At 44.0% G+C, this 12460-nt stretch overlaps 1 protein-coding gene across 1 annotated transcript; it reads right to left on the reverse strand.

The window, feature by feature from the left end:
• Nucleotides 1–622: 622 nt before the first annotated feature.
• On the reverse strand, nt 623–11605 carry LSM11 (LSM11, U7 small nuclear RNA associated). The gene is made up of 4 exons (XM_049829605.1): nt 11161–11605; nt 6579–6718; nt 5728–5811; nt 623–4165 (listed from the first exon to the last, which is right to left on the reverse strand). The coding sequence occupies exons 1-4, from the start codon at nt 11591–11593 to the stop codon at nt 3761–3763; spliced, it is 1062 nt and encodes a 353-aa protein (XP_049685562.1). The 5' UTR covers nt 11594–11605; the 3' UTR covers nt 623–3760.
• Nucleotides 11606–12460: the final 855 nt, after the last annotated feature.

The following is a 12460-nucleotide window of genomic DNA, read 5'->3' on the forward strand; positions in this document are numbered from 1 at the left end:
ATATATCTGTGACATCACATTCCAAGACTATTGCATTACATTGTTTCTGCAGCTGGCATCACTAACATTTCACAAGTTTCGTATTTGTCTGCTATTTTAGAAATTATTCTAAAAAATTCTCAAATTATCACAACACATCTTCAAAGGTAGTTCAGAAAACTGCTCCTTGCAGTAACTCGGTACCTCACCATAAACATGCTTTAGGAATCACTGCTGAGCACCAGGGTGAACAATGTCCTAGAAATACTGGACAGGTTGCAACTACTACGTGGATCCTTTCCAGGGAGTTCTTTATATTTGGCCCAAAGCTTTTTCATTCTCACACAGCTCTCTGTTTCTTAAGACTGCCTCCTGCTCCTACTCTTCATTCTTTAGCATAATGACTTCAGGTGTCTATGCTCACACCATCTTTGTGACACTGCAGCAATAGAGGAATGGTTAGGAGCAGACAGCTTTTTGAACAAAGAACATGGATTTTATGCTGAGTTTGGACAAGGAAAAACATGGAAAGAAATAACCAGAAACGATAAAAAATCCAAGGCTCCTTTGTTTCCAAGGGTTGTTTTCTTTTTTTTTTTTTAAACAGATTTACATGAATACTTAAGTGAGGTAGAAGACTTCATTTCAGAACATCACATTCAATTTTATTGAAAGAGCAACTTTATCTTAAGTATTAAACATGCAAGCGACAACACGCATACTGGATCACTTGCTCTAGTCACAATCATGATGCTTGAAAGACAAAAATCACAAATGCTATGCTTGAAAGAGACAAAATTCATAAAATAGCATTTAGATAATGGGCTTTAAAAAGATACAATGTCAGAGAAAGTAGGGAAAAGGAAGACATTTTGGAAGATCTGAAGTTGTACAAGAGGCTGTATTTAGGAAGCAGCTTGGAAATAATGAAAGAGGTGGATGGGGAAGTAGGAAACAAATGAAGAATCACAAATAAGCCATTAAATCCAAACTGGAAGAGAGAATTTTAACCAACTGGCACAGATGAGACAACAATGAGAATAGAGGAGGAACAGTTTAATAATGAGGTAGAGCAAAAAAAGTAGACAAACTGTGTAGTTCTTAACCAGGTTTGTTGACTGAGGTGATGATTTTGGAAGAACAGGTCAGTGACGATATAAAAATCAAGGCACAAACGCAAGTCTAAGCACCAGCATTTTTCATAAAACGTAAAAAAAGAGACTTGTAGATGTGAAGCAACAAACACCTGTAAGGTTTCAGAGAAAAAAATCTGATGAAAGGAAACAGAGACTTCTAGTAGCAACCGAGAACTTGGTGAAGTGACAACTGACAAGGAAATAAGGTAGTACAGCCAGAAGAACATTCATGGTAGTTGTATCTTATCTAATGCACAAGGCAGTATAAACTTTATGCTCTTTAGGCAGACAAAGATAATTAAAAATATGAGGTAAAGAAAAGCAAGAATTCAATTAAATGTCATAGTACATAGGCCTGAGCGGAGATTTGACACCCCTTGGTCAAGTATGAAGGAAAGAGGAGAGGTCAAAAACAGTAGCCTTTGGCATGAATGGAAAAGGCAGCAATAAGTCATCCCAAGCAACTGAAATAAAAACAAAACAGTCAGAAAGCAGAGAGGGGGAAAAACCAACCCACAACCAAGAACATAATGAGGAAAAATATTCACTTGCAATAAAAGCTGCTGAGAAGTCAGGAGCAGAAATAAGCCCCTTGTTTCTAGCTTCACATGTTTCTCATAATTTGCGAGGGTTCTGATTAGTTAGCAACCACATAGAAAGCCAACCAGAAAAGTTCAGAAAGCCAAGACAACTAGGGGTGAATACAAGAACAATCTTCCTAAACCAGAGTTTAGAACATCCTGAGGAGACAAAGTACTGACAGAAGGCGGGGAGGAGGGGGAGGGAAGAACTGCAGACTACATGCACACAAACAAGAACAGCCTATAAGGAGAGGAAACAAGAACCTCCAAGAGAAGAATCTTTTCAGTGCCTAGTCTCAGTTCATAGTAGGAAGGGATTACAGTAATAAAGCTATGTATAATACGAAACTGTAGATATTATTTCCTTTTTTCTTTTCTTTTTTTTCACTCTTGATGAAACTGTTTTGCCTCAACAGTACTTTTTATGCTGAGGCACTTCTGTCCCAGGCTAAACTTGGGTTTGCAGCTCAGTGGCTCAGCTGATCAGCCATCCAAGCCCCACGTCATCTGAAATGTTGATATAAAAGTTTCAGGCTCCCCCAGAGGCATACAGCTACTTTGTGTGTCCATAAACTCCTGCTAAATGATTTCTGTAATTCACCCAAACACCAGACATACCCCTAATGACAAGCAAGCAGTATGCTGCATTTGCAGCAACAAAAATAGATGTCACTGAGAGTACAGCCACTCAGTTTGAGGACATATGACCTCTATATGCAATACAAGACCTGCTATAAAGCAATTTCCCAACTTCATCTTAAACACATGCAGCTGCTGCAAAGCATAAGGTAGTTGAGATGAATACAGGAAGAGCAGCGTGAAATCTAGTGTCCTTTGACAACTCAGGGAACAGGCTACATAATGTAACAGTTTCATTTACCCTCAAACTGTAGCTCTCTTGGAAAGCAGTTTATACCTACAGAAGCCTGGCCTCATCTACAGTAGCTTAACAACCTTGCTAAAATAAAACCACTGATGAGCCAAGTTTGACTTTTATACTTCAAAATACTGTTAGGCACACCTCCAAAGCTCAGTTCAACTGGAATTAGATGATGCATCATTCACATGGATAGGAAAGACCCATGAAGATTTCTGCTCCATGAGAACTGCTGGAGACACAGCACCTCTAGTTTCAATAGAGGGAACTTGAAAGGCGCTTAGATACAGTACAATTGTGCTCAGCACAAACACTTATATCTGACAAGAAAAACTACATCTTTGCAAACCTCACTATTACAATAAGTAGCGAGCGAATGGGTAAAATATAAAAGTACAATTTTCCATCTGCATCCACAACATTCACAGATAAACTCCAAATATGGAGGTCCCTGGATCAGCTACATTAGCTGCTTGCTGGTGACAGAGGGCTAAAGCACAGCATTATGAATAGAAGCCTAAGCTTTGGTATTGAAAAAAAATAAAAGTCCTGCCATCATTCACAGAAAAAGAGCAGCTTTCAATTAAGAGGATTTCTATCACACAGGGCATTACAGAGCTAACCATGAAGAAGAGGCCAATAGCCATCAGCAGTATGTCACTCCACCTTTTTATAGACTACTTCAAAATGACTGTCAGAATTATGTCTGGAAAAGACGACATCCGTATAACAACAGCAGATAAACTGTTGGTTTCATTAGCAATCTTCTCTCGAGATTACTCGGAACATGCAAAATAGCATTTGTGATTCATTTCAGGTGGAGATCTAATCTTAAGCTCCTTAAATGTGTGCCACAATTAGCTCCTATAACTGAATACACCAAAAATCTCTTCCAACCCTCTCCATTTATCTTCTTTTTAAGGAGCAGTGGGATCTGTGCTTACCTCCCTCATCTCACAGAAACAACTGCGTTGCTGACCGTGTCCTGAGACCCCCAACAGAGATCAAGGAGACTGCTTTGGCATCAAGCTCAGGATGCTCCAGTTAAAATTATTTCCCCTACCTTGTTATGGCAATGGGAAACCAGTCACAGTAGCATCACACTTAATGAGAACGCTAAATAGCAATGAGAGCTGCAGCGGCAATTCATGCTATCAAATAAATACACTGACAAAGGCTCAGCCAAGTCAATGTGCTAAATGGACAAGCAAGACGTTCTCTCCTCGAATAAAAATCTGGTTTATGTGACGTGTGAACACCTGTTGATAATCCACTTTGGGCCGCCGCCTTCTCCGTGACTGGCTTCTTGCACGGGTACCACCAGCATTGGCACCCTCTGTGTGGGCAGTCCCGCTACCCACATCAGCTTCACCTCTGGCAGCCAGATGCAGACTGTCACCCGGCATCTTCTTTTCTCCAGCTCTGCCCAAGCGTTTCTGCCTCTCGCGCTCATCTTCTGTTCTCCCTCGTCCTGATCCAACTTTCAATCCCAGCATCTGAGAGTCATTTGTCAGGGCTAGCTCCTCTGAGACAGTCTTTGAGTCAGCTCCCTTCTTTACTGAGGACTCCTGCAGTTTGAGTCTGTCAAACAGCTGTAAAAAAACACATTTATGTGTATGATCACATTCATAAAACGAGAGGCCGCTTGTTCAGCATTTCTACATGGTATTTGCATATACAATCCCAAATCGGAGCTGACAGTGAATTAGTGAAGAATCTTTACCAGCAATAAAAACTACATTTTCTTGCCAAACAGTGACATAAGGTGAATGGATGTCTTGCATGCACGTGAGCGTCTTTATGTGAGCACTGACAAATTTAATTTGGGGAGCAAAACTGATGTGCAGTAGCATTTAACTTGGTCAGGAACAACAGAAAGCTACCAAGTTACTCCATTAGCTCACTTTCCCCAATGCTCTTCTAACATTGTCAGATAGTATGAGAGAGATTTCCATCCTTGTATCTTCAGACAGGACACGAATCCCTAAGATAAGGGGCCTCAATCAGCAAAGAGCATATACTGAAAAAATGATGGACCTCTTGTGTTCCCCAAACTAAACTAAAAGATGCCATGCAGGTGTTCTGGGAGGTGAGCAGACCACAAACAATAGAAAAATAATAAAAGCTAGAGCAGCAGATCCAAAGCACTGCATGAACTCATTAATCTAAGAATACGTGGTGCTGAAACTGGAAAAGAAACTGTTTTCACTCTGGCAGCAGGCAAGCTTTTATGAAATACTGACAAACTAAAAGGATTCTCAGTTAGCCTGTCTCTTCCCAGCAACAAGATGGAAAGCCAATCCCTGTTAGAGTGGGCTAAAGGAACAATGACAACTTGATTATTTTTAAGTAATCTTTAAAAAAGGAAGAGGGGGATCGATCAGAAAACAGATTTAAATGGCAGGAATTTGAAAGCATATTCCTTGCCATGAAACTGTTTAGAAGTTTTTGTGATGCTTCTCTGATGTTCAAAAGGCCCAGAGCTATGCCATTCAACAGGCACTGCCCTGTCACATTTTTTTTTCCTCATTGTTCAGAAGTTCATCTATCGCCTCTTCAGTTCTCAACTTTGTAAACATCTTTTTTTGCAGCTGGATCCTGGAGTGTGTCTCACTTTGGAGCAACGTGCAGAATCTTGGGCTTCACAGTACCTAGACTAGAAGTTCAAGTGACCAAACAGATGTGCTGTTTCGTTGGCTGGAGACAAAGACTGTTGCTCCAGGAACATCAGTATCGTAGTTATGCACTGCCAAATCACCTGGCAGGACAAATGCGGACCAGATCAGTCATGGGTGCAAAAAATCCACAAAACACATAAATCAAAAACCACAGAGTGAGCTTATAGAAAGTCAGCATATCGCACTAAGCAGTGGCAGCAACTGTGATCTGATACTAGGAACTCTGAAGTGGAACTTCTATAACACTGAACTATGGTCAAGGTACTTTCAAAGAGGTCAGAAAACTGGTTTCTTTTGCCCCAGTTCAAGCCGTTTTAGAGTCATCTGTAATATAAGGAGGTAAAACATTTCAAATGTAAATACAGTTTTCCAATCAATGCTCCTCTTTTACTACTTTGAAAAGGAGATACTTACAAAAAAAAAAAAAAAAAAAAAAAAAAAAAGAAGAAGAAAGAAAACTGGAGATGGTTATATACCCGGGTTAGTGTGAGCTGAGGTTCTGCGTAGAAAGCTTTGCCCATTATTGGTTTCCTGTACGTCTCATCCACGTCTGTCAGGGCCTAGAAGATAAAAGAAATGGAAAGGTCAAAATTAAGAGAAAACATGAAGAAGCTTTGGACCAGCTTTGTGTCATAGCACTATGAAATTATGTTCTATCTGAAAGAAAATCCGCCCTAGGAACAAGCTGTGCTTTGGAGCTGGTTTCTTAATCATCTGAGTTGTACTGAGGTATAAAAGCAAGAGCAAAGCCTAGCATCCATTCTGCATTACTTGCAAATCTTTGAGAGCCTTGCCTGCAAAATCCTTCCCCCTCTCATCCTCCCCACCATTTCCAAACTTTTCACAGCTCCAGTCTCACAAATATTTAATAGCTGCTTTTCCATCCACTGTCTTTAAGATCTTCATGAGGTAGAACACAGGGAAAAGCTTTTGTCACTGACATCCCAGTGATGTGTTAGTGAAAAAACACAGAAGTGGCTACCACTATAACAAGATTGGGTTTTGCAGAGAAAGCTTTGGAAGCTTCTGATACTCCTCATATTCTACCTTCCTGGGTTCTTATACAAAACCTTTGAAGATGCTGGGAACTCTTCAAAGGTTCTCTCTCACCTAAAACCTTTCTAAGATGGTTAGGCACCTCTCAGATGTACCAATCTACCACCAAGCACCACTTAGGTCTGAAACACAGCACTCAGTGCCAGAGCAAATTAGCTGTATGAACTACAATACCACATTACTCTTCTCAAAATGAAGTTTGCTTAAACCTTTTGCAAATTTCAAGTTTTCGATATAGCAGTTATAAATCAAGGGCTTGAACAATAATTACCATATTCCAGAACTTGTCAAATGCAACCAAAAACCCTGTGCAGACTCCACGAAGCCCTTTGAAAGTGCGGATGTGGACATTGATTTTTACACCATCTCGGACACAGCGATGAAGTTCCCCCAGTGGGCTGCCTTCATGGACTACAACAGAAAGACAACATCACCAGTCTTCAACAAAATACATACATATATATGATACGTAGAAATCTACTCTATGAAGAAGTATGGCAGATCTTGGTACAACATTTGTCTTCATAGCAAAAGAAATAAGAAGCCCCAAAGCACTGTAATGCACTGCAGTTGTGGCAAGGAAGATTTAGGTTAGATATTAGGAAAGATGTCTTTACTGAGAGGGTTGTCACACATTGGAACAGGCTGCCCAGGGAAGTGGTTGAGTCACCATCCCTGGAGGTATTCAAAAAGTGCGTAGACGGGGCACTCCATAACATGGTTTAGTGGGCATGGATGATGGTTGGACTCGATGATCTTGAAGGTCTTTTCCAACCTAAAGGATTCTATGATTCTACTAGACCACCAAAACTCTTCTTACAGTGGGGACAGCAAAGACTTCAGAAAATATGAAGGTTTCGCTTTGCATAACCTGCAGCCAAATCAGCCTTAGCTGCAAATCTTTTTGCTACATTTCAAAAACATACTAAGTAATGCTAATCTTAAATAAAAGTGGTTCAGAGGGAACAGAAGGCTCACAGAGGCAGAGATAATTTTGCAGAAAAGACTAATGCCTAGTTAAGGCTACCTCAGATTAGTTACAACCTGTTAAAGTATTGTATCAGATGTGTTCCTTTTCTTTACAAGGACATTTCTGAAACAATGAATGACTCAAAGTTCTTCAACTAACTAAACTGGATCAGTTTAAATTGACGAAAATGTATTGTTTCAGTTAAACTTTCAGCAGCCAGCCAAATGTACATCAAAGATGTACAAGTCTCTGGCAAAGAAATAAAATTACTATAAGTAGCCACCAATGAAACCATGCTAAACCACAGAACAATAATGGGCAATTCAGGGCAAAACCAAAGGAATTCAGTAAAACATAAAGCTTATGTGGTACACACAAGCCTTATCTGCACACTAGAAATCCTTGCAAGCCTAAGTTATCTAGAGGCATAGATATTATTTACTTAACAACTTCTACTCACACCATGGCAAAGCCATTCCAGTGGTAAATTACAGCTACCCATTTGCTTGTACAAACACAGCCCCAGGATTGCTGTACAATTCCTACTAAGAGTCAGGGAAGAGTATTGGTCTAAAATCTCACACAGTTCTTCATATTAATAAAATACGTGAGTCAGAGATGATCTCTTGTCTTGTGCTTTAGGGACTATGTATGCAAGGTTTGATTTGAACACTAGAAGATGCATCCTGTCAATGTAAAACGTTACTGTATGATAGCTGATCTGCAGTACTTGGCTGCATGGTAATTCTTAGCCCACAGCAGGGAAATCTAAAGCAGTTTCCTCTGAATTAACCTAATCACATTTATTTTTTGAGATCCATTGTCTTCTTGCCAGCCCTCTTCAGCTAGATAGCTGGAGAAAATTGCTTTCACACAGAGCATAAGCTCAGTACCTCCCAGCTTTCCTTATGGGGGTCTTTTCATGAGTCTCTGTGCTTCCTTCAGCCAAACTGATGATGAACTTATGTTCTGAATTCACAAGTCCATCATGGGAACCACAGATGACACCATCACTACACCAGATAGATACTTTTAATCAGATAACAGTATTTTTTCTAACCAAACCTGCGAATTTACAGATCATTTTAGATTTAGATTTTTTTTTTTAGATTTTAGATTCTAATGTTTCCTTTACATAGGAACTTTATCTACTTCTTATAAATATCTAAGTACAATCCTTATTTCCAGCTATGCCTTTGCTTGTCGGCACCCCATTAGGCCTAGTAGAAAACACTACTTTACAGCTCTGCCAAATCTAGACAATACATGCTTTTCCCACTATTCCTTGCTGCATAAGGTTCTGGCTTCACCAGGGCAGACCTCCAACTTCACCTGATCAAAAGGGTCCAGAACACATAATCCAAAGACCTTTCAACAATCTGACATCCACTTCTTGGAAAAAATAAAACCAGCAACACAAGGAACTTATTTTTGCAACACACCCCTTCTGCAAGCATCAAAGCCTGTAATGACCAGGCTCTGCATGCAGCTAGATTTGCCTACAGCTGTTGATGCTGTTAAGTACCAATATTAACAATTTTTCAATCCACAGGGAAAAGAGTTACCTAGCTGGTTTTGTACTCAAAATCCAATCCCTATTTGTATAAAATAGGCACATGCTTAATACCAGGATTCTGAAGAATGGCTAGAAAACTACTGTAAGCCAGAGGGCAAGTACCCCAGGAAGGAGAGACTAAAGATCCAAACTCTGGTTAAGTTCAAGTCCCTGCCCTCAGGGTAGACTTTATTAAGAGGCAAGATTGAAAAAAAAAAAAAAAAAAAAAAAAACAACCCCCAAAAAACTCCCCCAAAACCCAACAAACCAAGAGCAAAGCAAGTTAGAATAGCTGAAATAACTCAGAACACTATCAAATGCCTAACTGCTCTGTAGTAACCATTTGCACATGAGTTCTCTGCCCCTTGGTAAATGCAAAGTAATTAGAAATAGCTTCTCCTGAACTGATCCAAAACAGGCACTGCTAAAGTAGCTTCCTTCTTACTTTTATGGCTACATCTGAAATCATGACAGGCAAAATTTTAGCTCTATTTTACATTTCTGACCTACTGAATTTAAGGAACACGTCATACCTTGTCACAGCTACCTGGGAGCACAGCATCACAACCGTGGGATGCAGCAAACCATGTATCACAGTTACTTTCAGAGGCAGCTACTGCCTTAGAATCCAAGCTTCAAACACTGGCCCACCTGTGGTGCAGACAGGCCCCCTACTTACAGGGAAAGCACACAATTTTGGCTGTAAATTATTCTTAAAACTCTCCAGACTGCTGAATAGCACTATGTCAGTTGTGCCAGTATTCTTCAAAATCCACGCTGTGCAGCTTTAGATGTGTGGATATTAAATATGTGCTCTTAATAGAAGCATATAATTTGTTTGCTAGACCACCATGGAAGTTAATTTTTACAGAAGTTTTTTTGTTTCAATTTCCATCACAGTTACCCAAATACAGATACTTTATATTAAGATCCTAAATCAATATTTAAGGTCAGTTCTTTAGGAAATCCTACACCAACAGAACCTCCGCATTTGTGGGGAACGCTAAGTTGACATGGTATTTAGGATCATGCAGCACCTATGGCAATCAATACATTATGTTTTGGTGTCTGAGCAAGAAAGAAGTCCTGCTTTGGGCATTCAGAATTGAACATTTTGGGCTTTGCCTTTTTACAAAAAGAACATTACAGTGATGCTGGTAATTAGAAGAGATGCTTTGATTCCAATAAATACCCAGTATTTTTAATTAAGTGCACTAAACCAGCATCTCATTTGATAGCAATGCCATTCGGTTCTTGGTGTAGATGCACAAGTTGCACCCTTTAATGTTTAGGGGCTATTACCCTGACTGCATGCATGAATTTAGACAAGAAACTTGTATCATCATCACAGATACCTCATATGGCAACATCACAGCTGCCTCCCACCTCAATCCCCTGTTCTATCATGACGTTACTAGAAACGCCAGCGTTGTATTTATGCCCCCAGGACGTACAGTTAGTAACCAAGATATAGCAGTGCGTCACAGGCTTGTGCTGCGGTTATAGAATCATAGAATCCTTTAGGTTGGAAAAGACCTTCAAGATCATCGAGTCCAACCATCATCCATGCCCACTAAACCACGTTATGGAGTACCCCGTCTACGCGCTTTTTGAATACCTCCAGGGATGGCGACTCAACCACCTCCCTGGGCAGCCTATGTCCAATGCGTGACAGTCCGCTCAGTAAAGAATTTTTTCCCTAATATCTAACCTGAATCTCCCTTGCCGCAACTTGAGGCCATTATGGTTTAACTATGAGCTGCCCGGGCTCAAATCTGATTAAAACCAGTACTTTTGAAAGCACAGCAGTTGCTCATCCTTTTTGCCTTGAAATCAAGAGGATGAACGTAATTAACCAACTAACAGGCAAGGACGTCACCATAACAAAACCATTGCCCTCCCCGAGTAAGCAGTCCCCTGAGAAGCGCCGTTCCTCGTTTCTGCACGGTTTTCCCAGCCTTCCACCCAGCACTTCGGTCTCATTTCCCACGCGAACTCCACCATTTCCCCCCCACCCCCCGCTGTCACCCCACCACTTCTCTTCAGCCGCCCCCTCGCTTCGAACACCCAAACTCCGGCCCGACGCCACCTCAGCCCCCCACGGCCTTCCCCATCGCCCCTCAGCCCAGCGCAGACCCCGCTCCTCGCCCTCACGCCCTCCGCCAGCCTCCCAGCCCCCTCCCCGCTCCCCTTCCCCACCCCAGCGCCCCTCAACCTGCCGCCTCGCCTCGCCTCACCTCACCTCCCGCCCGCCCCCAGCCCCCGGGCTCCCCCCCTTCAGCCGCCGCGGAGCCGCGCTCCCCTCCCTCAGGCCGCCCGCGCCCTTACGGGGCATCCTGGTGAGGACGTTGCGCGGCGCCCGCCGCCGCCGGGCCGCCGCGCCGCCCTCGGCCGCCTCCCGCTCGGGGCCCGCGTTCACCATGAGGCTGCGGAGGCGCTGGATGCGCTCGGGGTCGGCGGCGGTCGGGCCGCCTCCGCGGCGGGCGGTGCGGGCGGCGGGCGGGCCGCGGCGGGCGGGCGCGGAGCGGCGGCCGCGCGGGCGGAGGAGGCCGCGCTGGAAGCTCTCGTACTCGGCGAGGTTGTTGAAGCAGGGCGCGGCGGGGAAGGGCAGCGGCGTGCTGGCGGAGTAGAGAGCCAGCAGCGGGTCGAAGCGGCTGGAGCTCACGTCCAGGCGGCTGGGGCTGGGGGAGCGCTCGGCCCCGGGCCGGCGGCGGGGACGCCGCTGCTCCGCGCCTCCCGCAGCCCCCTCGTCCTCCTCCATGGCGGGCGGCGGCCCGGACCGCCACCGCCGCCACTAGGGGCCGCTGCCGCGCCGCCCGGCGCGTCCCCCAAGCTAAGCAGGGCCCGGGCGGGGCGGGGCGGGGCGGGGAGACGGCGGAGCACCGCCCGGGACCGCGACCGCGACCGCGACAGACGGGGAGGAGCTGCCGCCGCCCGGGGTGCGACTCCACCGGTGGTCTCTGGGCTGCGGCCCCTCTCCGCAGCCCAGCCCGGAGCCCCCCCCCCCGGCTGTCCTGGGGGTGCTCCCCCGAGCAGGGAGCTCGCTCCACCTGTCCCGGGCCATGAAATGGCACCCGGGCAAAAGGCGGTTGCGATAGAATTTGCGGTTTAATCCGTAAAAGCGGATCCAGCGCAGAGAGATTTCTCCAAAGAAAAGCGAGGCGAGGCGCGTTAGTGCCGCAGAGGGGTTTTGCTGTGACAGATTCCACCCCCTACCATTAATCTTTCATAACTGGTTCCCGTACGTTTTACGGTTCCTGTTACAGCAATACAACATCAGCCAGAAGCTGCCGACCAGCTCCAGAGGAAACTCCTCTTTCTTCACCGGGCCACAGTACAGGACTTTGGCAGCCACAGAAATACCCACGAGTGCAGGCACAGGACACGGGTTGGGCAGCGTGTGCCACTCATGCCAGTCTACGTCTTGAACTTTGTGACGACACGTTTTCCCCTACAGCTATGAAATCATGTGTATGACTTTATGCATGAGGATAGCACAGGGAGTTTCTTTCTTTAGCATTTACATTAGCACAAATTAAAGGCTGGGGCTGTACAGACAATCCACACCTCGGTTCCAAAGTCTGCATCCATATGTAAACAAATATGTTTACTTATTACATATTATTAG

This window comes from Accipiter gentilis, chromosome 26, assembly GCF_929443795.1.
Source record: "Accipiter gentilis chromosome 26, bAccGen1.1, whole genome shotgun sequence".
NCBI classification, from domain to species: Eukaryota; Metazoa; Chordata; class Aves; order Accipitriformes; family Accipitridae; genus Astur; species Astur gentilis.